Genomic DNA, 25776 nt, shown 5'->3' with positions numbered 1-25776 from the left:
ATTTTGGGATCGACCACTAGCATCATTGTACAACACATCAATGAATCATCCTGATTTTCCCGACTTGGTTCAATGGCCCAGCAGACCCCCCCACCAAGCGGAAAAGGGACCATAGCGGCATGGCTGATTTTGGAGGACGATAATACCATATGAGAGGAGGTTGAGGTCGAATCCGAATTGGCCAAGATAAACCCCTCCACCACTGAATTACTGTAAGCCAGTGTTATGTATAATCGATATTCTACAGGAGCATAACCTTGCATATTACCGTCTGACGAGCTGCGCGTATAAGTGCTCTTTGCTGCCATTGAGCGGGCATTAGATAGGTCCCGGGACCATTCCACCCACAATTAATAGGACGCTGTGGAGACGAAACAAATTGGAATACAAGAAAAAGTAAATGAGAAATGGACAAATGAAAAAAATGAGAAATAAAAAAGATAACCTAGAATATTACGATGTCATCAGGTGTAACTTAGGTACCTAACACATGTACCTATAACCCCGCGAGATCATTAAAAAAGCCAAGCGAGACCAAACGGGACCCCTAGCCTAATACAATGATACAATCCTGGACCATGACCAAAAAAAAAAAGGAACTTGCCAGCGGTACCGCTAATACGTTCTTGGTATGGCCAGATATTGTAGTTTTTTAACGCTTCCTTGTGCCTGCCTATGCTGTGTTGTCGTACAACTGTACAATATACAACTGTACAAATGTATGTAATATGTATAATATTGCGTCGGGGGGGAAAGTACAACGTCGATACGCTTCGTCACTCGTCGTAGAAAGTAGAAACACCTGTCTACCTCCAATTTCTATATTCGCTCATTTCCCTCTACCTTTTTTTTTCAACTTTCTCAACTCAAATGGCTATATCGTCCTGTACCCCGAAAGCGGAGTTCTCCAGGATAGCTTCTGCTTGCATATCTCCTGCATGCCGCCTACCTAGTCAAGTCGCAGCTAGACGCAGAAGAATCATACCTGACTCTTAAAAGAAAAGAAAAAAAAGAGCTGCAGGCTAGAGAATACGCACGCATTACCTTGTCGCCCATGTCGGCACATATGAGCCGCCATCGTCGTCAATTGCCAATAAGGTCTTAACAGCCTCGTTGTTGAGCTTCCTTTCCGCTTCCTTCCCCCATTCGATGTTGGGACTGCCTGCGTCAAAGCTGTCATGACCATCTCCCTTTACTATACGTTATTATATCTCGCATAGCTACCTACTACAACCATCAATTGCCTGACCAGGTCCGCTGCGCCCCGCCACTTGCATCTACTCCCCGCGCTCAGACAGTTTGCAGTTGTCCTAGATTTTACATCTAGTACATCCACAGTTTCAGCTCGGTTGAAACTGGGATCGTAGCTGAGTTAGAGCCTCAATTGCTACGATATCACTGTCTCTTCCGCACAACTTGCCCCGCAGCGCCTCCATCGTTGACCCATCCACCGATTTTCGCCTCGTCTGAGTAAAGTTTTATTTGCCCTGCCTAAATAGCAGAGATTACAAAATAGACAAGCTCCATGAAGCTTGAACGATAGGGCTTGCTTTGCTCAATGATCGCCGCCATGGCAGCAACGGCAGATATGCCCTCGCGCGAACCGCCGCTAACATCGGATACTGGTAGACTGGCCTCCATTTTGAAAAAATTTCTTGGGAAGGATAGCACGCTAACATCGTCGGTATCGTCTGACCAAGAATCTAGGACGTCTTTGGATTGTTCACCAACCTCGGGCTTGTTCCGGAGGGTGTCAAGGAAAGTGGTTCCAGGGTTGCCCCGCGTTAAAACTTTTAAGAGGCAGCAGTCCGAGGTGAGGGAGAAGCTCGAGGCGATACAACCTACGCCAGCAGAACGTAGGACTGTCTCCGTCGATAGGCGATTGCGTACTCAACGCAGCGTTTCTTGCGTGAACGAACCCTTACCGCGTGCAAGTGCGCCCGACTTCTTCGACGACACACAACCCTCTATTAGTCCTCCTACCGTGGTCTCACATGAAGTGGGGTCGGCTCCTCAGACCCCCCTCGATGAGAAGCAATTCTTAAGTTTCCAAGATATCAACAGCGTCAATAGCGCCAGCCTAGATAGGGAAAACCGTGAATTTCTCCAACCCGTGTCTAGCTATATCGAAGCTTTATCGCCTGTTGATGTTCAGTCTACCACGACGTCTCAGTATGATGCAATGATCAATGACGAGCTAGAGCGGAAATGGATCTTGAATCTGAGTATGCACTTCCGGGATAAATCCAGGAGGGAGAAGTTCTTCGTCACCTATCGCGAGGATGAATTCGTGTGGAGGCGAGTTACTATCTCTCTAGATTATCGAAACGCTCCAGATGATTCTCTAGAGAAAGATCTACTCCATATCAAATTTCAAAGGGAAAAGAGTGCCAAAATATATGAAGCTATACGCGAAAGCCTTCAAGACATCCAATTCTACCCCACCGTCACCAACCTAAAGTTGCAGACCACGGAAGGAAGGTTGCACGTCCATGTAGTGGAAGACGTTAACGTGGGTTACTCTTGTGTGAGATCATAGCATGTTACTGATTGTGTAATCCTTGTAGGAGATCATAAACTACCCTACCGTTCGTATGATCCAGCATTTGAAATGTCACCGTATCAAAGAGAGAGACCTCGCGTTCGAGTCCCATATGTCAGGTTTCGTCTACAAGGTTCGTGTTGCTGGGAAGACACTCATTAAGAAGGAGATTCCAGGACCAGATACAGTGGATGAATTTCTCTACGAAGTCAACGCTCTTAACTCATTACGCTTCTCCCAAAACGTCATAGAATTCTACGGTGTGGTGGTTGACGATGAAGACGAGATGGTTAAAGGCCTGCTCATCAATTACGCGGAAAAGGGTGCGCTCATCGACCTTATTTACGATTCTCAAGAGGAAGGTAATATCCTCCCGTGGTCCCTTCGAGAGAAGTGGGCGAGGCAGATCGTTCAGGGGTTGTCGGACGTTCACGAAGCCGGCTTTGTACAGGGTGACCTCACGCTTTCTAATATTGTCATCGACTATAAAGACAATGCAAAGATAATAGACATCAACAGACGAGGTTGCCCAGTGGGCTGGGAGCCTCCGGAGGCAACTCCACTTATCGATAGTAACCAGCGGATATCGATGTATATCGGTGTAAAATCTGACCTCTATCAGTTAGGGATGGTATTGTGGGCACTCGCGACGTTGGAGGATGAACCGGAAGCGCATCGACGACCGCTCCGATTAACTTCCGAAATCGATGTTCCGGATTGGTATCGCATGATAGTGGGGTATTGCTTGCACGAGGATCCACGTGTCCGACTTCAGGCCTCTGTACTACTTGGGATGTTTCCCGTATACGATAACGACGACGACGACGACGACTATGACAGGCATGATCTACCCTCGATTTCCGTCGACGACGGCAATTCTCTACGGGAATATACGGTAGACGGATATGAAGAAGACGGTCATCCGCATATCAAACCGGCTCAGCCCCGGAATATCTGGCAATACACTCCATTCGGTAGTACACACGTTGCACCAACAAACTTCTCTGTCGATCAATACTATCCTTCAAGGGGACGATCCCCAGCCAGGTCACTACCAAGCAACCACGACATGTATGACCCACCGTACACGGAGCGGCGCGAAACGTGGCCCACTAATTTCATGAGCCCGTATACCGACGACTTGGAACTGGGACAGGAGATTGCCGAGACTCCCAGGGGTGTGCAGTCGCCGGAAGAGATAATTGCGAAAGTGCAACAGGACCTAGAGGAAGAACAGGCTCAGGCGACTGGGAGTGAAAACCAGGTGAAGGTACCCACGTTAGTAGCTGGCGTAGGTAGTGCGCTTAGGATTAACGGTGGGAATACCGAGGGAGCCTTACCTCTACCTTACAAAGGTATAGCAGCCATTCCTTCGGGTGACGTCCATACAACAGGTAAATTAAGTGAAGAGAGGAGCTTAGAAAATCCGCAATCCGATTCCAGAGGTGGCGTTCCGAAGAAACCCGATGTGGCACAACCCGAGGAACCAGAGGGCTTGCGTACAGCCGAGATTTCGGATTATTCCCAAATTGAAGAAGCCGCTCGGCCGCCTACGGATGGAGACGGTGAAACCGGATCGCTATATCATTACACACACGACAGAGGAGACATACTACCGCGATCAACGACAGCATCACCTTCGAGACCAGCCGAGTCGCCTCCGGACTTACCAACTGATTTGACGGGTGTTGGCTCCAAATACGAGCATGATGAAATTCGAAAACTAACTTTAGACGACGATTTAGGTCATCCTACGACAGCTACAGCTACAGCAACAGATGTGACATCTTAAGCCTGAGAAGGTTATATTGAGATGCTTACACCCTTGTGGGTAGCTGTTTATGTACATAAAACATACAGAACGGCGCGAGGAGTTTTGCATTGCATATGCAATTTTTGGAGGGGGTTTTCGGGAATATTCGGGTGTCACGAACGTCTGCAAGTGGTGGACCATACTTTCTACGTTAGGGCAACGGCGAGTTAGGCGAAAATCTTTTTTTTTCCCTGGGTTTGTACATTAGAGGCAGCACATCATTACCACAACGTTTGTTTTAGCTTGACGATACGATATTTAATGTATGAGGCACAATGAATGGGTACGAAGTCGAAATGGCCGTTTGAAGAGGGGAGGGTGGGATAAGAGGTAGTGGTTCCCGGATCTTACATATTCTACATACGTTAGGCTAGGTAGTGAAATATATGTCCCCTGAGAAAATGAGGGATTGGCGTGCTTTGACAAACCTGGTTGAGTGTACTGTGTTTGATCGACATCGGGTCTGTATGCGTTGACTAGGCGAGCAAGTAAGTATACTCAGGTTCATGATTGTGTACTTGGCCAACAGATCTTGAAATGGATTTTCCTCCACTGCCAAGTGTACCTAGGTTATAGATAAGGTAGACATGATACCGATGAGAGCGATCGGTCGATGGAGTAAGGCGTGGTCTGATGGTGGTACGAGATAAGAGTTCTTAATGAGTGGTGAAGGCCCAAGGGGCGTCGAGGAATTGTTGGATTTGGCGACGAGGATGGGGATTGGGGAAGGGGCTTGCGATACACATACGTAATTAGGTATGTTAGATACCTACGTATGTGTGATATAGGTATGTGATATGTGCTGGGCGATTGTATTAGTGGTTCGGTTGTAAAGCCGTGAATCGGCTTTTTGGCGCCTCTTATCTCATCTTAGGAGTTGTGTATCGTGGCGTGGACTTGGATACTTGGCGGTTTGGGGACGGAGATGGGATGGTGTGGCGAGTGATCTTAATTTCGAGTTGAGTGTAGTTTTGTTTTACATGGGATTGATGAGGGTTGTGAGTCGAGGAATATTACGTACCTAGGTAGGTATGTAGGTAGGTAGGTAGGTTGTTAAGTCGAGAGACGTGCATTATAAGTGAATCATGTGACCAGGTAGCTATGTTGTCAGCTTGCCTTATGTAGGTGGTCTCGTTCTTTTCATCTGAGAACCTGCCTATGTAATCCAGTAAAATATAGTCACTCATATTTACCAGTTTACTTTACTCTCATGAAGGTTGTCATAGCTATGAACCTACAACCCTCTTGCTATTCTATAACGAATACCTTTCGAGCTTAAGAATTATTATTACTACGATCTGCTATCATATACAGCATTTTCACTTTCCTTTGATATCTAGATGATATAAGCAGCTCTAGCCAATCGGAAGCTATGAATATTGTATTGTAATGTGCTGCCGTTTTAGGAGAGAGGAGGCATTACTATGGATTACTACGGACTTGTTAGTCATAGTCGGATATATTACTTAAACCAGCTACTATGAAACTTGATGTCGATTTTCAACCGAATAGAAGATACGAATATATATCTTAATTACGATCTGTACAACCTAGATCGAAACTATTCATCAGCTTAGCCGTTCATATAGATCAAATGCGATGGGATATAAAGGAAAGAGGCTCAGCAAGATCCGTGGAACCTTAGATATGGGGCGCATAATGCAGAAAGTGGCGTTTTTTTTCCTTGTTCATCCAATCAGTTTCGTCAAAGGGATTTTAAGGTTGTTCTAGAAGATGTGGGGCATCACGACTATCTTTAACCGATTAGACGACGTTTCAAAATTCCTCTTTCCCGGCGCCCCCACTTATACTACGGATTCGTTTGTTGGGGAGATTGAAAGAATGATGTGCACGGCCAGACGGTCTAACGGGATCTACATAATGTGGGGAACGTGGCTAGAACGTGTAAGTTAGCAGGATCTATGATTACATTAGATATCTACATATCGATCGATTGATTGATTCATTCTTCTAGAGAATAAAGAAACTTGCCTCGGCTCATAGTTGCGGGATCATTATAGGTACTGTAGTCTCGACTATGTAGTAATATTTGGGAACTTACCTATAAACCAATGCCGACTACCCGGATTTCGCTCGCCAAGTACACAGTGGCACTTGATGGATTGATTGGCGTAGCCCTGCGGAAGGGGCTGAAGAGGGGCTTACATCAAAGAGTTTTCTGTGTTACCTAAAAATTCCGAGCTTATGCAAGGGCAAACTGATATTTATCACTTTTGATTTATGTATTTTTACACTATCTACGTAGTGGATAGGTTATTAGTTAGTATTTATTATAAATTGTGACATGTCTATTGTAAGAAAATGGACACGGATTGAGAGCGTGTACCGAGGTTGAATACGAATGCGAATAGCGCTTTCGTCTGGAAAATTATTTCGTTGTTGGCATAGATGATGGTAGAATATGTTGTAAGATCCACGTTGTGATACATGTACATAATATAGGTACTTAGGTACTCGGGTGGTGAACCTTGGAGTAGGTGGGACCTATAAAATATCACCAAAAAGGGAAAGACCCTTGAATTTTCATAGTCTCTGATTGGATATTGTCCTTGCGGCTTCGAAACCGCCACTATGGTCACTTCCCCAACAATTCAACAAATTTCAGACAGCTTTCAAAAAGAACACGCGAGATGGAAGTTGCCCGCGGAAGGAATGTACAGTCACCTGGGTAGCAGTTGTATCTGTAAGGTACTTGGTAGCTCTGTGTTTTTATCGCCCCGCGCGCATGTAACAGCTTTCTTCCCCTTCCCACCACCTTCAACAAACCCCAAGCATTCTCCTTTCGCCTATCAGATTAAGCAGGATTTTAAGCAGGAAGAGAAAACAGGATACGTACATGCAGCAGACTTCGTAACTTGATCGTCACTACATTACAATTTTCTCTGCTTCCAAGTACTGGTTTCCACCTTCGTTATGATAAAAGTGGTGACTTTATTTTCCTATTCCTAATTCATAGAAATAAAAGGCGGTTTTTTTTTTTTGCTTAACAGTTGAGTAAATCGTATAAGTCATCGGCCGACTATCAGACGTTCTAGTCGAATCACTTTGTTCCAACAAGTACATTCTTTGAACAACACACATAAGAAGGCTACAGATAATGCCGTTAGCGTTTACACCGCTTTAAGTTCCAGCAGTTACATATCAGGTACGAGTTGGGGATAAAAGTTCTTAATCGGTACCCGACTCAACCTAGATTCACCCATCTACACAGGTCCAACTAGGTCCAACTAGGTCTCGAATACTTTACGTATACATTTCCGCCACCCGTCCACCCGGCTCCAGGGGTTCAAGGTTGTACATCCCACCGATTGGTCCCCATATCCACTTGTACCTACATCCAATACTACGACCTTTTACACTCTAACATTCCCACCCCGATAATAAATATATATCTTTTTTCAAACTCCCACATCTCTTTCCTTCCATTCCTTTTCTTTAACCTTGTCGTTCAACCCATCCCGAGACCCCTTTCACCGATATCCCGAGGGCCTTGCTGGTTCAACTCTTCCATCTTCAGCACCCGTCGATTCTCAAACCATGGCTTCCGCCCCGACGGATGCCTCAGGGCCCGTTGCCGCCCCGGCGTTTCCTGATGGCACCAAGGACTACAAGCCGTTGCGGTCGTCCAAGTATGACTTGAAGAAACCGCACATTTCCGAGCTCCCTTTGACCTGGAGCAACTGGTATAAGCACGTCAACTGGCTTAACACTACCTTCATCCTATTCATTCCTTTAGCTGGGTTGATCAGCACATACTGGATTGATCTCCAGTTGAAGACGGCTCTCTTCGCCATCTTCTACTATTTCAATGCCGGTCTCGGTATTACAGCTGGTATGTTTAGATAACACCACGTTCCATCTAATTATCAAAGTTAAAAAAATACTAACATCTTTACAGGATATCACCGACTTTGGGCTCACAGTTCCTTCAGGGCTTCGCTGCTTATCAAGATCTATCTGGCTGCTATGGGAGCTGCCGCTGTTCAAGGTTCTATTAGGTGGTGGTCAAGGGGTCACCGTGCTCATCACCGTTATACGGATACCGAGAAGGACCCTTACTCCGTCCGCAAAGGCCTCCTATACTCTCACATCGGCTGGATGGTCATGAAGCAGAACCCTAAGCGAATTGGCCGAACCGACATCTCCGACCTGAATGACGACCCGGTTGTCGTCTGGCAGCACAAGCACTACATCAAGTCTGTCATCACAATGTCTCTCGTTCTTCCGACCATGGTCTGCGGTCTTGGTTGGGGTGACTGGTGGGGTGGATTCATCTATGCTGGCATCATCCGAATCTTTTTTATCCAGCAGGCTACTTTCTGTGTCAACTCTCTCGCTCATTGGCTCGGTGACCAGCCTTTCGACGACCGCAACTCTCCTCGTGACCACGTCATCACCGCGCTTGTCACGCTCGGAGAGGGATACCACAACTTCCACCACGAGTTCCCGTCTGACTACCGCAACGCTATTGAGTGGTGGCAGTATGACCCGACCAAGTGGAGCATCTGGGCCTGGAAGAAGCTGGGTCTTGCCTACAACCTAAAGACATTCCGCCAGAACGAAATCGAGAAGGGTCGTCTCCAACAGATGCAGAAGAAGCTCGACCAGAAGCGATCCAGGTTGGACTGGGGTGTTCCTCTAGAGCAGCTACCTGTTATAGACTGGGATGACTACGTTAGCGAGTCCAAGAACGGCAAGGCTCTAGTTGCTATTGCTGGTGTTATCCACGACGTCACCGATTTCATCAAGGACCACCCAGGTGGCAAGGCTCTTATCTCATCCGGCATTGGAAAGGACGCCACTGCTATCTTCAACGGTGGTGTCTACGACCATTCGAACGCTGCCCACAACCTTCTGTCTACCATGCGTGTTGGTGTTCTTCGAGGAGGCTGTGAAGTCGAAATCTGGAAGAAGGCACATATGGAGAAGGAAGGTGCCTTCGTTACCGACTCATCTGGCCGACGTATTGTCCGTGCTGGTGACCAAGTCACGAGAATCTCCCAGCCTCTTGCCGGTGCCAATGCGGCTTAAGCGGTTAATGAAGTTGATGATAAGTTCAGGTGGCTTCGACCTGGGACGGCCGTAATACTGGAGATGATAATGAAATATTACAAGTGCCGCTATTCCTAGTAGTCGATGGATGATAACCCTGGTTAAAAATTTATGTACATAAAAAGGCCATGCGGTATAAGCATGTTGAGGCAACTCGTCCTCCGGCGTTTAGAGGAAATCGGTGAAAAGGGGCTCACTACTATGCAATTCGATGGGCGTTGGCATGTCACTTACGACAGACTGAATGATTACAAGTTTGGACTGATATGAGAAAAATCCTCTCTAGCATAAATCGAACATGACGTATTGATTTAAATTTGAACTGCTTTGATTACTGGTGATGTTAAGTTTGAGCTCGATGCTTTGTGATAATTTATAATAGTGTACTAGTCATTAGGTGCTAATCTGTAGGAGAGTAGACTATTGAATATTGTACCTACTTGAGCTTTTATTGTACACATTGAGAATGTGAATCAAGGCGCCACAAATATCGAGATGTCTTGCCTCCTTGTTGAATAGATATTGGGGTGATACGATGTTGATTCATCAAAGTTCATAATAACTGGGCTTTGCCCAGTATAACTTTAGTAATTACATAATACCACCACACCCTCTTCTTACTCCTTAAGACCTAGGATAACCTAATAATACTAGGACTACGTACATCAAACAGAGGGGGGATAGAAGGTATTTCCGAGCCTCCGCTTATACATATAAGACGTATAGTAGTATACATGATATAAACTAACTAGCTAACTATCTCATAGTTCCCACGCACTCGCTTACAATATCATACCCCTTCCCCTCTATAAAAAATAAACAGGAATATATCTGAACTATTACTAATCTATAGGTATCCTTCGTATCTATCCATGCCTTCTGCTCGCGTCCGGCACTTGATCGTGCATGCATGCATACCTACATATATACATACATGTGATGCCGCCCGCATATACACGTGCATACCTACCCTATATAGGTATACATGCCTCGGTATCTACAGTCGTATCGAAAAACATTGCACGTGGAAATATAGGTAATGTAGGTAGCCAGCCATGTAGGTATAACGGAACATATCCAGGTAAAACCACCTATACAGCTATGTGAGGGGAACTAAGACCTTCGATCAGTACCTAATGTAAAGCAAATTAACCCTCTGCCCCCCTCGACCGAGCTGAAGCAGGTTGGGCTTAGCTGGGCTGTTCCCCAACGGATGGGGGTGGGAAAGCCTCGTGGCTAGATTGTGCCATATACAGGTACCTATGTAATAACTACGAAACCACTTTCTAGCCAGTGGATAGGAGATCGTAGAGGAGACGATATTACAATAATATCAAGTTCAGAAAGGCATTCGATTATACGAATTAACCAGTCTAGATTAGACTAGCCTAGATAAAAACCACAACTGGCCAGTTACAGCCGTGAAAGAAACGTCATTATATGCATGCACACACGCACACAAGGCAACGATAATAAAGAGAGCCGTTAGCTCTATCGCATAATTCATTCGGTCTACCCGGGAAGACAAAGCCAAGCCAAGCCAAGTCCCCCAGTCTGGACAACTGCCAGGTTCTGGTATCAAGTGATAAGGTTGCAAAGTACAACCTCATCCGTAAATAGTAATAAAAGTGACATACATTAATTAACGTGTCGGCGTGACCTGTTCCAACGTAAAACCATCCTTAAACACATTCCATCATCCTCTCCGTTTCAAAAGGTAATTTTGTTCTTTCTGAACCATACGCCATCTCGCGAGAGTAAGTTTTTGATCTTTGAATTTGACCCTTTGTATTTGAGGGCGATACCTCATAAGTCGTTAGCAATATGGCGCGAATTAATTTGCTTGCCAGCAATTGTTCTCGTACAGCCAAGTGTGACCAAAACACCGTGCAAATGCAATATAGATATTGGACCTTTTAAAGTATTGCCGAGAACATGAAAACGCCACCATACGCCTTTGAGCAGTAAGTAAATGTAAGGCATTAATGAAGTCCTGTAAGAACAGGTAAGTCATTATTTGAAAAGGCTGCGTAGATCCATGAGCTTTTGCTTCGCTGCCTCTGCCTTATCTATAACCCGGTTTCTGTCCATGCTAAGGCTTGCGAGCTTCTTCTTCTTCTCCTGAAGCTCAAGCATTTTCTCCTCGATGCTGTTTCGCATGATATATCTAACCGTGCGTACGGGTCTCTTCTGACCGAGTCGATGGACACGATCGACAGCTTGTGCTTCTGCTGCCGGGTTGTATTGAGGCTCCATCACGTAGACATAGTTCCCTGAAGTAAGATTTAGGCCGAGGCCACCGGCCATGATAGATACCAGTATCACATGCACCGAGTTGTCTTCCCGGAAGGCATCCATGGACGCAGTTCTGGCATTTCGACTCATCTTACCGTCAAGGCGAGTGTATCGAATCCCGACATTGTCCAATGCGATCTGAATAAGATCGAGATGAGAGGTCCAGGCAGAGAAGACAACCGATTTAAATGGGGGCTCGTCAGGATGAGCCTCGCTGTCGGCTTTTGCTTTCAGGAGGTCACTGACCAGTGCACGAGTCTTCGTGTGAGGTCCAGAATATTCCGGGTAGCCATCTTTCGTTCTGACTTTAGTTTCCGATTTACATGATTGATGGTGCCCCTCGTGTTCGACTTCGGCCTTGCTCTTGCGAATCTCATTGTAGGCGAAGCGAACATGAGACTGGCAGACGGGACATGTACCTGACCCGTGATTTCCTACCTCTTCTTCCCAGGTCGTAATGCAACTGGGGCAGAGAAGATGAAAGCAAGCAGTCATATAGCCGAGAACGTCCTCTTCACGCTCTGACGCGATACTAGCACTATCATTCGAGCCAATCTTCTTCTGGCAGGATATACATAAGTCGCTGTTGGTCTCCTGCATGAGCTCAAAAGCCTCATAAACTCTTGATTCTGCCAATGCCGGTTTCTCGTCGTCCTCGTCGCTGTCAAGGTCAATGGCAGATTCTTGGGTCATACCCTGCACCGCCTCCAAATCCTCATCGCTGAGAAGATCTCTGCCATGCGCAGAGATAAGGCGTAGTCTAAGAATGGATTGAAGAATATGAATATAGGTCCTACCACCAATCATCTTCTCCCTGCCTGCCGCCAATACCTGCACTTTATCTTGTGCATTCTTTTCGAATATATCGTAGAGTTTGCGCTCGGCAGAAGAGAATTCGAGTCTTATGATCTCGTCCGTCCTGGGAGGGAGATTGATCTTGTCCTTCAAACGCCTAAGAGTGATACTGTCTACGAGAATACGAAGCTTCGGGACAATTTCCGGGTCGCAAACCTTAAAGGGAGCTGTGATATGTTGTGTAAACTTGCTCTTTTCGTCAAAAGGCTTCAGGCGAAGGAAGGCAAGTAATGCTGCGAGATCATCCAGCTTGTTTTGGACGGGAGTGCCGGTAACGGCCCAACGGCGGTTGGCTTGTAAGCGGCAGATAGCTTTGAATTGAAGAGTGGACTGTTCTCTTATCATATGGGCCTCGTCCAAGACTACACGGAACCATCCTACCTCCTCGAGAGGATACGAACCTTGCCTGCCCTTGTTACGGGATGCTACTTCGCTAGCAACAGATCCATAGGTTGTCAAAACGAGGTCAAACATGGCAAGCTTTTCGGGATCCTTAATGCGATTGGATCCATGATAAATATAATACGTCAGCTGACCGGGTTGTATGTGAGCCTTTATTTGCTCTTCCCAATTCGTTATCGTACTGAGAGGACATATCAAAAGTGTCGTTTTGGTGTTTAGCTTTAGTTGGGTCAAGCCAAGCGGCTGTGGTGTGGGTACATCAAACTGTCCCGAAGAGTTGGGTTTCTTCTTCGACAAAAGGGGAGCCTGTGGCTGAACAGGCATAAGCTTTGACCACTCGTCGGCTTCCTTGAGGGAACTAGCAACAAGAGACAATATGCTTAGCGTCTTTCCTAGACCCATCATATCCGCAAGAATACCACCGAGGGTCTCGGGAGGGGCTTCGCGTTGCGAGCTTCCGGTAATTACATTGTAGTATATTTTTTGGCCGTCGTTACCCAAACGGATTTGCCAGAAAGAACCGATAGCCTTGCCATCACTGCCGAATTGGCGAGGCAGCTCTTTGTTCATCATAAAACTGAGTCCTTGTTTCTGGTGCTTTAGAAGCTCCGTCTGTACTCGAGGGTCGGGTTCTACCTCAGGAAGCTCTTCATTCTTTGCAAGAGAGTCAAAAACTCCCATGACTTCAGAACGGATCTCTTCAACACTAGGCATCATGGATGATGGGACCGACGTAGCCGTAGTAGGAGTCATCCTGAGCTGCTCCTTAATAAATGGCGGAGGCTTAGGTCCGTCGGCAAGCTGTGGATTCTCGTATTTTACACTATGATCGATTCTTGGGGGATTGCGAAGCCAAAGATTCTTCTGCGAAAGATGTCTCGCAACGGTCTTAGCACTCCTTCGGGGACCATAAAGCATCAGATCAAGGGTATAACTCCTTGATATCTGCTTTCCAGCTTCCTCCCCTACCACCCTCTGCCTTGTAGGTATTCTGCAGTCAGTTCTGAGCTGAAGGCGAGAGTCCAATAAGCCTGCGAGACCGGACGCGGTGCTGGCATCGACGGTTCCAACTATCTTACGCGTATGGTCGTAGGCGTGAATAATATAAGATGCCTCCCCAAGTTTTCTTCTGAGTACTATCTTTACTTGAGGCCACCAGGTTGGCATGAGTGCGAAGGCGCCTGGTTTGGGACTCGGAACGATATGACAATTAAGACTCGCGTGTTGGATCATGCCATAGCAAATCTCTTCATCCATCGGAGCTTGTACCACAACGACATCATTTTCTTCCACTATCGAAATATTAGGTATATATTCAGCTAAGTTCATAAGTGTAGATAGCTTACCACTGTCAGTAAGGTCTACGGCCTCCACCGGCCCGGTTGAATATTGCTGATTGCCCCCCTCTTGTCGCCTCTCCTTCATGTACTGCCCAACAATTCCGCCACCGCCGCCGTTTCTAAATGTGTGCGCTGGACTGACATTGTCTTCCGCCTCGAGCTTTCGGCGTTTTGATTGAGGATTGAATGTACGCTGTTCCACGTTATTCATACGGTCAATCATATTGCTAAAATTGCTAGATTGCGGCATAGGCTGATTGATGGTGGTCGTATAGCCATTCTGCGGGTTGGAGAATTGGAAATCCGGGCTATTGAATTGGAATTCGATGTCGGCTTCGTTATTCGAGTTGTTGAAAGGACGGGTAGGCGCATTTGGTCGGGTAGGTGGAGTAGGGGCAGCGTAGCCTTTAGGATTAAGTAAGAGGGCTGGATTCATATTAAGTCTCGAGGATCCATTTTGGATGGAGGCTGAATCAAAGGACAAAATGTCAGTATCATCTTGAGATCTCTTTGTGGGTAGAGTTGGTTGTATTGTTTCTATTGTTTGTACTGGTTGGGGAGGGTTGCTCTGACTTGTAGTAGTAGTGGGCGCGGGTGAGTAAACAGGGTTGTAAAGAGGGCTGTTACCCTGTGAGTGGTTGTTTGAGGCCATATTATATGCCTTCCTGGCTTGTCGCTGTGAATGTTGAAGTGGGGGGCTACATGCAGAATTGTTGTTGTTAAGACGTCCGAGGGTAATTAGAGGTTATAGACAAAGAAAGGCGAGTGCCCGAAGAAGTTGTTTTTTTCGTAGGTGGAGATGGGCATCGGCAAGGCTGGTTCGAATGATAGTGAAAAGGCGTGAAAGAACGGTCGGGGTCGGGGGCGTGAGATATAATGTAGGCTGTAGGCTGTAGGCAGTAGGCAGAGTATATGTAGAGAATACGTAAAGTAGGGCAAGTGGGCGAATAATAAACTTGCGGTTAGGCGTGAGGCCTGAAACTTAAACGTCCATCTTAAAAGATGGAAAAATAAAAGAGAGACAAAAAAAAATCTCAGATTGTTAACTTCGTCACGAGGACAATGTTAGGTACCGTGTAGGGTGAGATAGTTGTGAGTGGTGAGTGGATGTGACAGTCAAGCTTCTGAAATTTGTAGAATGGGCAAAGTTGGTTGGTCGATTACTTGTTGACTAGGAACATTTCGGGATGCATTAGGTTGACGTTGACGTGAGAAGTATCAACTCTACCCACATGTATGGAGGGGTACTTATCAAGACTTACTAATAGAAGGTATACATACTTTACTATCTTATTAAATAAGTATAAGATTACATATATCTTAAATATATTATAGGTATAGGTACTTTAGGTATATATAACGGGCAGGGTTGGCTACCGATAGGCGCAGCTACCCACCCCGCCGAGGATGCAGCTACTACAACCTGAGATGCTCCCTCACTGCTAACTGCCTGACGCGTCGCAAATCAAAACGAATAGTGAAAAATGCTTGATTGGTCTGCTGACCAGCTGAGCGCACTAATCTTAACTCATCCAGCCTGTCTTCACTTTTTACCTCTGTACTCCCCAGGCCACGTGCCCCGCAGATCTAAAAGACCCAATTAACCTGATGCAGATGCAGGCATCGTCGCCGTGGGGTCTCTTGGCACCAATCCATAGTTGTGTCCGCATCCCCGGACTTGCCATTTGATGATTTGCCTGTCTTGAGGCTTCTGATATCTTGAACTAATTAATATTTCTTATCTTGATTTCTTGATTTCCAGATTTTTTTATTTTTTTTTATTTCCAATTACATACTACTTACTAGTTAACATACATATGATTTTTATATTGCTCTCATTCCCTATTTTGTCATATTCTCTTCCTTTTTCCTCTCCCTTTTCCATCCAAGTAGATAAATGATGCACCAATCTCCTGTTACTATTAGTTTCCAGGTGGATTAAGCCAACCTTCCTGTTCCCACCACTAACTTTTTAATACCATTAGAGGCAAAGTATTAACTTCGTCGCCTTTAAACCAACCATTTAGGGTCGGGTAGTAATGTTTTTGTTGTACGATGCTCGGCGGTTGCAGTAACTCAATACAACATCACATTGTTCCAATGCCATGCCTTGTGTAGGCGTAGCCATTGGTGGATCTGTAGTATTACTATTCAGAATCCTAACTTCGAAGCTGTGACCGTATTATCCATTCTGTTTCGATTTCTGAGAAGGACTGTCGTTCCTGATCACGATTTCATGGCGGAGGAACGAAGCAACAATAGGCTCGACAGCTTTCTTTGACTCGACGTCGTGATTTCGACCTCGACTCTGTGTTCTTTGCCGCCTTCTCTTCGAAGCCTCTTGTGTAGCCGGAGAGCGGGATCTAGATGGTGATTGACTTCGATGACGGTTCAGTTGAACAACACGAATCAGCTTTCTGCGGGTTGGGGATAAGGACCCTCCTCTGAGTCGTGACGTGTTTCTGGATATATCGAGCCTCGAAGATGAACGGTGCCTGCATCGTCCACGGAAAGTAGCAGATTCTGCTGACGGTATTCGAGCTGCTGCAACTGCTAAAGTTTCGGGCGGGCTGCGCCGGCGTTTCCGTCCTCGTTGATTATCAGGTTCGGGCGACGAGAATGTTGTAATGGTGATATCGATAAAGCTTTCGTTTGTTGCTTGAACGGCCATTTCGAATTCGATGTTGATGAACTGGTGCGATTGAGATGTTGAGTTGTGTTTTACTTAAAATAATCCGATAACCTCGTTTGTCGACTGGAGGATTAAAAGAGGTAAGTCCTAAGACGGTAGATAGGGGTAAGACCTAGATCATTTGAGCCAGTGATGGGGCAAGATGCAAGGCACATTAGAGAGGATCAGATGGGGAGATATAAAAATACAGCTGAGTGTTTCGAGTCACGGGAAGGGATACGAGAAATGGAAGACGGTGAAGAAAGAATTGGGAAGAAATAGTCTAAATAAGAGATAATCTTAGAAAGTAATCTGGATCACATCGGCATAGAAAGCCAAGATGAACCCTAGGAACCTCAAGGTGGGAAGAGACCATAGATCAAGGGGACTTGGTGTCGTATAAGCTACAAGAGCCAAATGGCAGGGTTAGGATCGACAGTTCACTCCTGGGATCTTCAAATCAGACCGTCTTGGATTGGTGCATCTCTAGACCTAATGGATAAGACACGATTGGCCAACCATCCGGTGGAACTGACGTAAACTGTGTCGAACCAGAGAAACTCAGTTTGGGTCAGTCTGGGTCAGTTTGGGGCCAGGGTAACAGCTGAGTGGACACGGGCTAAGCTGGAGCCTCTCTCCCTTTTTCTCGACTAACGACTAACGACTAACGGCCTAAGGAGAAACGGTGATATGCCGGGCTTGGAATTAAAAGTTGGCGAGCTCAGACTATGTCGAACAAAATGAAGCTTAGATGGTTCGATAGATATGCGAGCTTGGTACAACTCAAGTTGCAGATGACTCGGGTAGCTCAACCTATTGCAATGCGGTCGGATTATAATCATGTACGGGATCGCGTGATATGATTCTAATTGGAGCGATTGAGGATGATCTACTACTATCGCAAAAAGTTGATTTTATTTGATTCGAGGAAAAGGAATGTTATTGATGAAATATCCGTGCTGTCGTGTTGCTTGTTTGAGGCAATTCGTGAATTGGATTATAGTGATTTAGGTAAATTGGCTACGTAGGTTAGGTAGGTAGGTATGTAGATTGTAGGGAGATTGTAGGGCGTGAGAGCTACACTATGTACGCAATATGTACTACCTTAAAAAGGATTGATATAAGCTGTGAAACGGTCCCCTCTTAGATGTATGATCTAATAGTAGCGGAAGCCTCCGATAGGTGGGGTTGGTACTATTTAGAGTCTGGTCTTAGACCCAGTAACCTATGTAGTTTAGTGGCCCTTAAGTAACTGATATGGAAGTTTAAAGCTTAGAAACGTAGGAATCTCGATATAACATCGACATCCCTCACAAGTTCCTTTTTTTTTTTTTTTACTATTGTTAAAAGCTCGAGTCAATGTTCCGCCTAGATATCTTATAGCTCATTTTTCTTGGTAGTAGCTGCAGAGATGGGACCTCAATAGAACATCATCTAAGCTAGGCACTTCTTGATATGAGTTGAAGATATATCGCTTATAAAGATATTAAACATTATTCTATATCAATCATCCAATAAGCTAATGTCGTATCGAGCTCCGAGGCTTTTCAACTAATAGAGTACCCTATATGCACCCTTGTGGGGTTTATTATGGGTGCCTTACATTGATGTAGAATCCTACCTAAGCTGCTAAGCTGCTAGGCTGCTAGGTACCTATGTAAGCAGCTAAGGTAATGTTCTAACATCTTTTAGGGAATGGAATACACCTCTTATTGACGTGACGTGTTTCGACATTTTTCGACTAGAACATCAACTTACATAACTTTAGATACATACACCGTCGCCAACTTCGAATCGAATCTTTCTTTTTTTTTCTTCTACGTCAAGATACTTGCGTTGTCGTATGTTTTTATAGTCCCTCTTTGCTACTATTTCCATTCTTTAACCCCATAATTGGAAAAGTCGCCAACATTAAGTATTGGCTAGTTAAGGTACCTATTAATTAGATACGAGACAAATCAGGGGCAGATCCAAAGCAAAGCCTAACATACAATTTTTAACTACCTTATCTTTTTGTTAATAGAATGCGATAATTTCCAAGGGACTAGACCACAGACCAGATCACAGACCCAACCCTTTTTTAATCCACGTACATTGTATCTACCTAGCATCCGCTTCAGCTATGCCTCCAAGTCGCCCGGCTACGACCGGTTACGAACGCCTGGCCCAAGCTGATCAGTTTAGCGACGACGATTCCGAAGATGATCCTTTAGCCCAGAGCTCCGCCTCGCTTCAACCTCAATCTGCTCCTCGCTATGTACCCCTCACACAACCGAGGCCTCACTCGGGCATGACGTCGCCGAAGGCACTCACGAAACTCAAGTATCAGACAAGGCGAATGCGAAGCAACTCCGGTGTTGACCTCAAAGCCATCAACGCTCGTTTAGAACGATGGGCCGACGAAATCGCATCAAAGTTCAAGAGAGGCAAGGGGAGGGGTAATTTAGGTGAAGAGGAGCGTCTCGAAATTCATTACAGCGTCTTCCAACCCCCTCAGGGTGTCCGACCCGCGACCCCCGAGACACTTGCCACCATGCCCGAGCCCGCTATGTCCAAGGCCGAGTTCGAAGCCATCGTCGAGAGCGTGCAAGTCGCCATTGACCAAGGTATGCATCCGAGTTTGATCACGCAAGGTAGCTCAGGGAGTTATTTTGCACGGAATACCGACGGTAAGATTGTTGGTGTGTTTAAGCCCAAGGATGAAGAACCATACGCTGCCGGAAACCCGAAATGGAACAAGTGGATTCATCGAAATTTATTTCCTTGCTGTTTCGGTCGAGCATGGTAAGAACCTAATCTATGCGTACCTTATATATATAAGGTAGATAGCTAAGATTCTAACTTATTTATAGTCTAATACCCAATCTCTCATACGTGAGCGAGGCAGCAGCGTATGTTCTTGATTGCCAACTCCGTACCCATATAGTCCCTTATACCGATGTTATTTGGCTATCATCCAAATCGTTTCACTATCCGTATTGGGATCGCCGGAGCTTTTACAGGAAGAAGAAGCCTCTTCCAGCAAAGCCAGGGAGTTTTCAGGTATTCCTTAAGGGGTTTAAAGATGCCAACGTCTTCCTAAGGGAAAACCCCTGGCCGGACCAGTACTGGTCTAGCTTTCGCTCAAATGACACTCACCGACATAAGCAAAGAAGATGGGCAGAAAGCTGTCGACCATCTAGTAGAGCTCCTCGTGATGCTGACAGCGAGAGCGAAGATGAACATAATGGCCCTGAACAACAGCCTCTTGGCCCCGGCAACTTTAGGTGGACTGAGTCGCTGAAACAGTCGTTCCGGGAAGAGCTCGAAAAGCTTGTTATTTTAGATTACATCATGCGGAATACGGATAGAGGTCTCGATAATTGGATGGTTAAAGTTGATTGGGAAACCCAAGCAGTCTCGATTACCTCCGAACCTCCACAACTTAATATGGATGTAGGAGAAGAAGACGACGAGCAACCTGCAAGACCTGTGCATTTACCAGCGAGGGGAAACTCAAGGAGTCCTAACCCCTATAAAGCCCAAAAACCTATGAATGCAACGGGCACGAGCACAAGCACGAGCAAGGTCCCTGATCCTAAGATCTCCCTTGGAGCGATTGACAACTCATTATCATGGCCGTGGAAACACCCGGACGCATGGCGAAGGTACTTATATTTCATTTTTCACATTATCTAAGAAGCTAAACTTACTATTGATAGTTTCCCTTTCGGTTGGCTCTTCTTACCTGTTGATCTTATTGGGCGACCTTTCTCCCAGAAAACGCGAGATCACTTCTTACCTCTTCTCACTTCTACGCAATGGTGGAGCCAGACTTCGCTCGAACTACGAAAGGTATTCCAAATCGACCCCGACTTTCAGGAAAAGATGTTCTCCCGGCAGATGGCCGTAATGAAGGGACAGGCTTGGAACGTTGTCGAAACGCTGAAAACTCCGGACCACGGCCCGCTGGAGCTTACACGAAGAGCTAGAGTATGTGTTTGGGACGACTTGGTCGAAGTCCCCGTCGCTGTACCGATGCGCGCTACATCGTCTGAAGCGCGTCGTAGAGCCGAACCAGAGGCTCGCAGTACTATCGATGAGGAAATGGACATCGGCGCAGCCATCTCGTCAGCACCTGCTAGTACCGTCGATGACCTGCTTGGGTTCTCCAGCCCGCTACCAAACCCTGGGCGTTTCGAACTCGCCAGTTCCCACGAGCAGTCTCCAGAACGAGCAGATCCCCAGAACCCATTCGACGCTTTGTCATCAAGCGCCCGTCCACAACTATCGCGTCCCCCGAGGTCAAGCTATCAGGGTCCGTCGCGCACGCAGATGAACATGTACATGCCCCGCAAGGAGCGTCGGTACTCCTTTGCGACGGGTATCAATGGCAACTCGCTTACCGCGAAGCTCCATGGTAACGGAAACGCTTACGACGAGGACGATATGGAAGGAGATTTGGGATACGCTGCGGCTGAAACGATGGATGGCAACAGGCGGAAGGTAATTGTGGAGCGGCTCGAGACCGTCAAGGCTAGGAATCCGGTGTTCACTTGGTGCTAAGCGCTTGCCTACCCAACGACATCCAGAACGATAATGAGGAGAGAAGAAAAGAGAAGGTCATATGCTGGGTTTGGTTTGTCTATTCCCGCATACACGCACGCACATACATACATACATACATACATGTGGTCTGTCCATCAGTATGTACAGTAAAGGCAATCCCGCCCTAGTAGAGAAGCAAATTTCTCTCGTATTTGCTGTCGCCCGACGGCTCGGCGGAACGGAACGGAAAGAGAAAGAAAAAAAAGAAGTAAGAAATAAGGGCGCGCGTCTCATCATGACCATGAAAAGAGGGCACGGATACGGAATGGGCATTGATTGAATTGCATGATCTTATATGTATGGGTAGACGGGGAACAACCATGGATTGGTCATCAAAGTGGTCATCAAAGTGGTCATCAAAGTGTACAACAGCAAGGAGCACAGAGCGCAGCTTAGCATAAAATAGCATAGCATAACACGGCACAGCACGGCACGGCAGGCTATGAAATCTAGAGCTTCTACGCGTTATGGAGCCTACATATAAATCGTAAGATATATATTATTTGTGTAATTTCCACTGCAGGCGCGTATATACGGCTGTTAGTGTTGGGAATATTTTGCTTTTTACTTCGGCCGTGTTTATCAAAATTCCATATGCGCTGAAGTTTAGCTGTTACCGACACAATGGAACAGCACCGGGCTTAACACGGGAATTCGCACTCGAACAATCGTAGATATATGTACGATGTACGTACCCACCTTGACACCCTGACACCCTGCCACCCTGCCATCCAGTTTCAATGTAATGGAGGACGATTTGATTTCCTGGTCCGTGAGCTACTGTACATATTAATCCAGCATTGAAGAAACGTTTACCGGCGGAGTCGTTTAACCATGCCATACCCTTGCTAATATTCATGCTATACTAATGTTATCCCAAGAAACCCAACATGCGCGGCTGGTACGGTTGGGGCGGGTCGGCACTCTGGCTTACCAGGGCTAGGGAACCAATGACCAGAAAGTAGTATTCCAGGAACTCGACATGTCTGTCCCTCCAATCATGACTACATGCGGCTATACCAGAAGAGAATATGCCGGAAGAAAAGAGACGAGACAAGACGAGAAAGAAGGAAAAATAATATTAATATCAATAATACAAGTAATAACTGTGATAATAATGACGATAATAATTAGGAGTTGTTGTCCGCTTACTAAGAAATGAAAAGTAAGGTCAAGTCACAAGTTGTTGAAGAAAAAAAAAAAGACAACAAAAAATAATATTAAAGAGCGAACCCCATAATAATAAATTAAAACGGTTGAGAGAAAAGACGGTTCCGAGAGAGAGGGACAGCGTGTCAGGGTTCAAGGAAGAGGTGGAATGGGAAAAAAGAAGGGGAATGGAAAAAAAAGCAAAAGTGATATGTGATCTGTCATATTTCAGCGTATCTGTACAATACGGGACCCTAGCCAGACAAACCCGGCAAAGACCCAGCAAAGCAGAAATGCTAGAGGAAAAAAAGAAAAAAAAAAAAAAAAACACGTCAAACCCACACTTGACCCCCCGACCGAGACCCCGGACGGCCCGCGATTGGGGGTCTGCCCGAAGAACGCTGCCGTCGGGGCCACCTACCTTGACCCTGTTCGCTCGCCTTGCCTTGCCTTGCCTACCTATGCCGCAGGCGGTCTTCTAAATCCATTCTAAGTCCAGGGGTATCGCGTACCACGTTCCCATACATAACATAACATAACTTAACATAACCCTCTCTCTCTCTCTCTCTATACCCTTTCTCATCCTCTCACCCCCTTCCCCCCTTATTTCCTCCATTCGCGTTGCTTCCATGCACCTTACCTACGTCGAAACAGCTGACAAGGTCCAGTAGCGTCTCCTTGATACACCGAAGCAGAACCCGGAAGGAGAGGGTGTGGAGAAGAGGGGGGCGTGAACGTCAAGATGATAGAAGGAGAAAAAAAAACATTAAAGAAAAAAAAAGACCTAACTAGAATTAAAAATAAACTTGACGTATCAGAACGATGGCGCGGCTTTGGGGGCTCAAAGAACAGCTCATGTTGCATGTTTGTATGCCCGGGACTACTACTCTGCCTTGCCACCCTACTGACGTACCTACCTCGTTTCTACTAGGTACGGTATCGAATTTGTACCTATCAGGTCGACGTTCATGGACTTTACTCCGCGTATCAGGAACCCATGTCTTGGATATACTAGCAATATCCTACGTCGCGGTACGGGACAGCCTGCATGCTATGCCGCCGTATGCTCCGTGATGGGTTTGGAGGGGAGGGTAGCATGCCGCGCTGCTCGGCAGATGCTTAAATCTACCATCATAAGAGGCCTCCAGATGTACGTCATTGTAACCGAGCAGCGGCGAGGGCGGCGAGACCAAAAAAAATAAATTATTGAAAACTATGTAGCAATATCGAAAAAGCCGATCCAGAGTGACCCGAGTAGACGGCACACCGAATGGTGAGGTTGCGTTTTGCTTCGCCTCGTTCCTCCGTGGGGAAGATATCTATCTATCTATTAGATAGCTAGAGGCGAGATAGATCCTCAAACCGGTCCCGCGGAAATGTCGTCAGGCTACCCATGAGATCGACTTACCAGCCTGCTGGGTAAGAAGCCTCGTTACAGTTTCAACGCTCCGGGCTCCCAAGCATTGACTCCAAAGTCGTAACGGACATGTAAGGCGTTCCCGCGTAGGCGGTAAGGCACCTTCGCCTCGCGTCTGCATGCTGCCGCACCCGAAAGGAGCGCTGGGAACTGAAAGACGTCTTGGATTGGATTGACCCTGCCAATCAAGGGTAGCGCATGGGCGGGAGAACTGCAAGCCAATCTAGCCTCAAAGGGGTTCCTAACCAGGCCTAAGTACTTGTACGTAGACTTTCCCGCAGGGTAGCACCCTGTTTCTTACCGACCCCTCAATTTCTAGCGTTGGTAGGCCAGCCAAGCTCCTCCGGGAAATAGATCCAGCCCTTCGGGCTGGTGGTACAAAGGCCATGTATATATTCAATCCCAAATTCATCTGCAACCCTCCTAATTCGCACGTGATGGAGATCGCTTGCGCTTGCGTACTGTACCGTGCCCGCTAGCTACACTACTATAGGATCCTTGCTTACGAGGGTTATTCTCTCTACAAACGTAGTATGTAGCAGCCGAGAAAACGGTACATAACCACGGCTATCGAGTATTGGCAGATTCGCAAGGTAATGATAAACAAGGGTTACTATTGGCGATCATCGCAGCGGAGAGTGAGGCTGGCCCAAATTAGTCGTCGAGGCCGCCGGCTTTTTTCCGCTATTTTTCTCTTTTAGATCCTGATACGATCACGCCTGTAGTGTCTGACCCGATACTCTGGTACACGCTAATGCATGGCTCACTAGAGTAAGACACATGATTGCGATGATGACGAAGGGGTTAACGACGGTGAAGACAGATACAGATCAGACTGTGAGATATTGAGATGTTCCAGCGAGGCTATAATCGAGATCCGCAGGTTTGCAAGGAGCCAAAACTTAAACCGAAATCCCGGAAAAGCCGACTTCAACCGTGGCCTACATTAAGACCCGTCTCGAAGCATGAGAGTGTGATCCAGAGGGGCGGGCGCCGTCCCAGCAGCAAGGAAAAATTGCGTGCGTGTGTAGTACTGTATGTATGAGGGCACAGAGGCTTTAACCATGTGTGGGCCTGTCCCGACCATAATCCTGCCTGTAGACCAGGGGTAACTAGCTAGCGTCGAACAACGAATAGACTGCCATTCTTCTCGGCAAAGAGCTCTTACCAGAAACGTGGATATCGACTTTCGATAGCCCTAGCTTTCATATCCTTTTTTTTACAACTTGTGAAGCCGACTATGAGCCGCTAAGATATCTAGTTCGACATCGACGGCCTTACTACGCATCTCGACAGGGAACTGTAGTTGTCGAAGCGGTTGCCAGTATAGAATAGTTGTCCCCTTTTCGTTCTGCTGATGGCAAACCTGCAGCGGCAGAGGCCAGTACTGTACTGTACTTTCAGCCTAGAAACGTATTGGTACCGCCGTACCGGCCACTTGGAGATCGCCGCCACCCCCCCAAATTTCTAGCGTCGTCCCTCTTAATGCTATCTCCACTGCAACGGCCCGCTTTGTTCTGATCTCTTGTGATGCTAGGTATCCTTTAATCCATATTAAATGGGTGCGAGGCATAATAAACATCCCCTGGCGGTCCCAGAGATGCCGCCTGCAGCACGTCGTCCTAGACCAAA

The 25776-nt window shown here is 46.5% G+C and overlaps 4 protein-coding genes across 4 annotated transcripts; 3 read left to right on the top strand and 1 right to left on the bottom strand.

Annotated features, from left to right (window-relative positions):
* Positions 1-1558: 1558 nt before the first annotated feature.
* On the top strand, positions 1559-4334 carry GL218_04013 (uncharacterized protein; the record flags this gene model as incomplete). The annotated part of the gene is made up of 2 exons (XM_033580594.1): positions 1559-2512; positions 2568-4334. The coding sequence occupies 2 exons, from the start codon at positions 1559-1561 to the stop codon at positions 4332-4334; spliced, it is 2721 nt and encodes a 906-aa protein (XP_033437309.1).
* A 3579-nt stretch (positions 4335-7913) lies between these two features.
* On the top strand, positions 7914-9407 carry GL218_04012 (Acyl-CoA desaturase; the record flags this gene model as incomplete). The annotated part of the gene is made up of 2 exons (XM_033580593.1): positions 7914-8208; positions 8275-9407. The coding sequence occupies 2 exons, from the start codon at positions 7914-7916 to the stop codon at positions 9405-9407; spliced, it is 1428 nt and encodes a 475-aa protein (XP_033437310.1).
* Positions 9408-11441: 2034 nt separating this feature from the next.
* Positions 11442-14756, bottom strand: GL218_04011 (putative SWI/SNF-related matrix-associated actin-dependent regulator of chromatin subfamily A member 3-like 1; the record flags this gene model as incomplete). The annotated part of the gene is made up of 2 exons (XM_033580592.1): positions 11442-14272; positions 14327-14756. The coding sequence occupies 2 exons, from the start codon at positions 14754-14756 to the stop codon at positions 11442-11444; spliced, it is 3261 nt and encodes a 1086-aa protein (XP_033437311.1).
* A 4357-nt stretch (positions 14757-19113) lies between these two features.
* GL218_04010 (Phosphatidylinositol 4-kinase lsb6) lies at positions 19114-21536 on the top strand (the record flags this gene model as incomplete). The annotated part of the gene is made up of 3 exons (XM_033580591.1): positions 19114-19775; positions 19844-20638; positions 20693-21536. The coding sequence occupies 3 exons, from the start codon at positions 19114-19116 to the stop codon at positions 21534-21536; spliced, it is 2301 nt and encodes a 766-aa protein (XP_033437312.1).
* Positions 21537-25776: the final 4240 nt, after the last annotated feature.

This window comes from Daldinia childiae (genome assembly GCF_008694065.1).
Source record: "Daldinia childiae strain JS-1345 chromosome Unknown Scaffold3, whole genome shotgun sequence".
Lineage (NCBI taxonomy): Eukaryota > Fungi > Ascomycota > Sordariomycetes > Xylariales > Hypoxylaceae > Daldinia > Daldinia childiae.
Note: the sequence above shows the minus strand (reverse complement) of the source record. Positions and strands in the feature narration are given on the sequence as shown.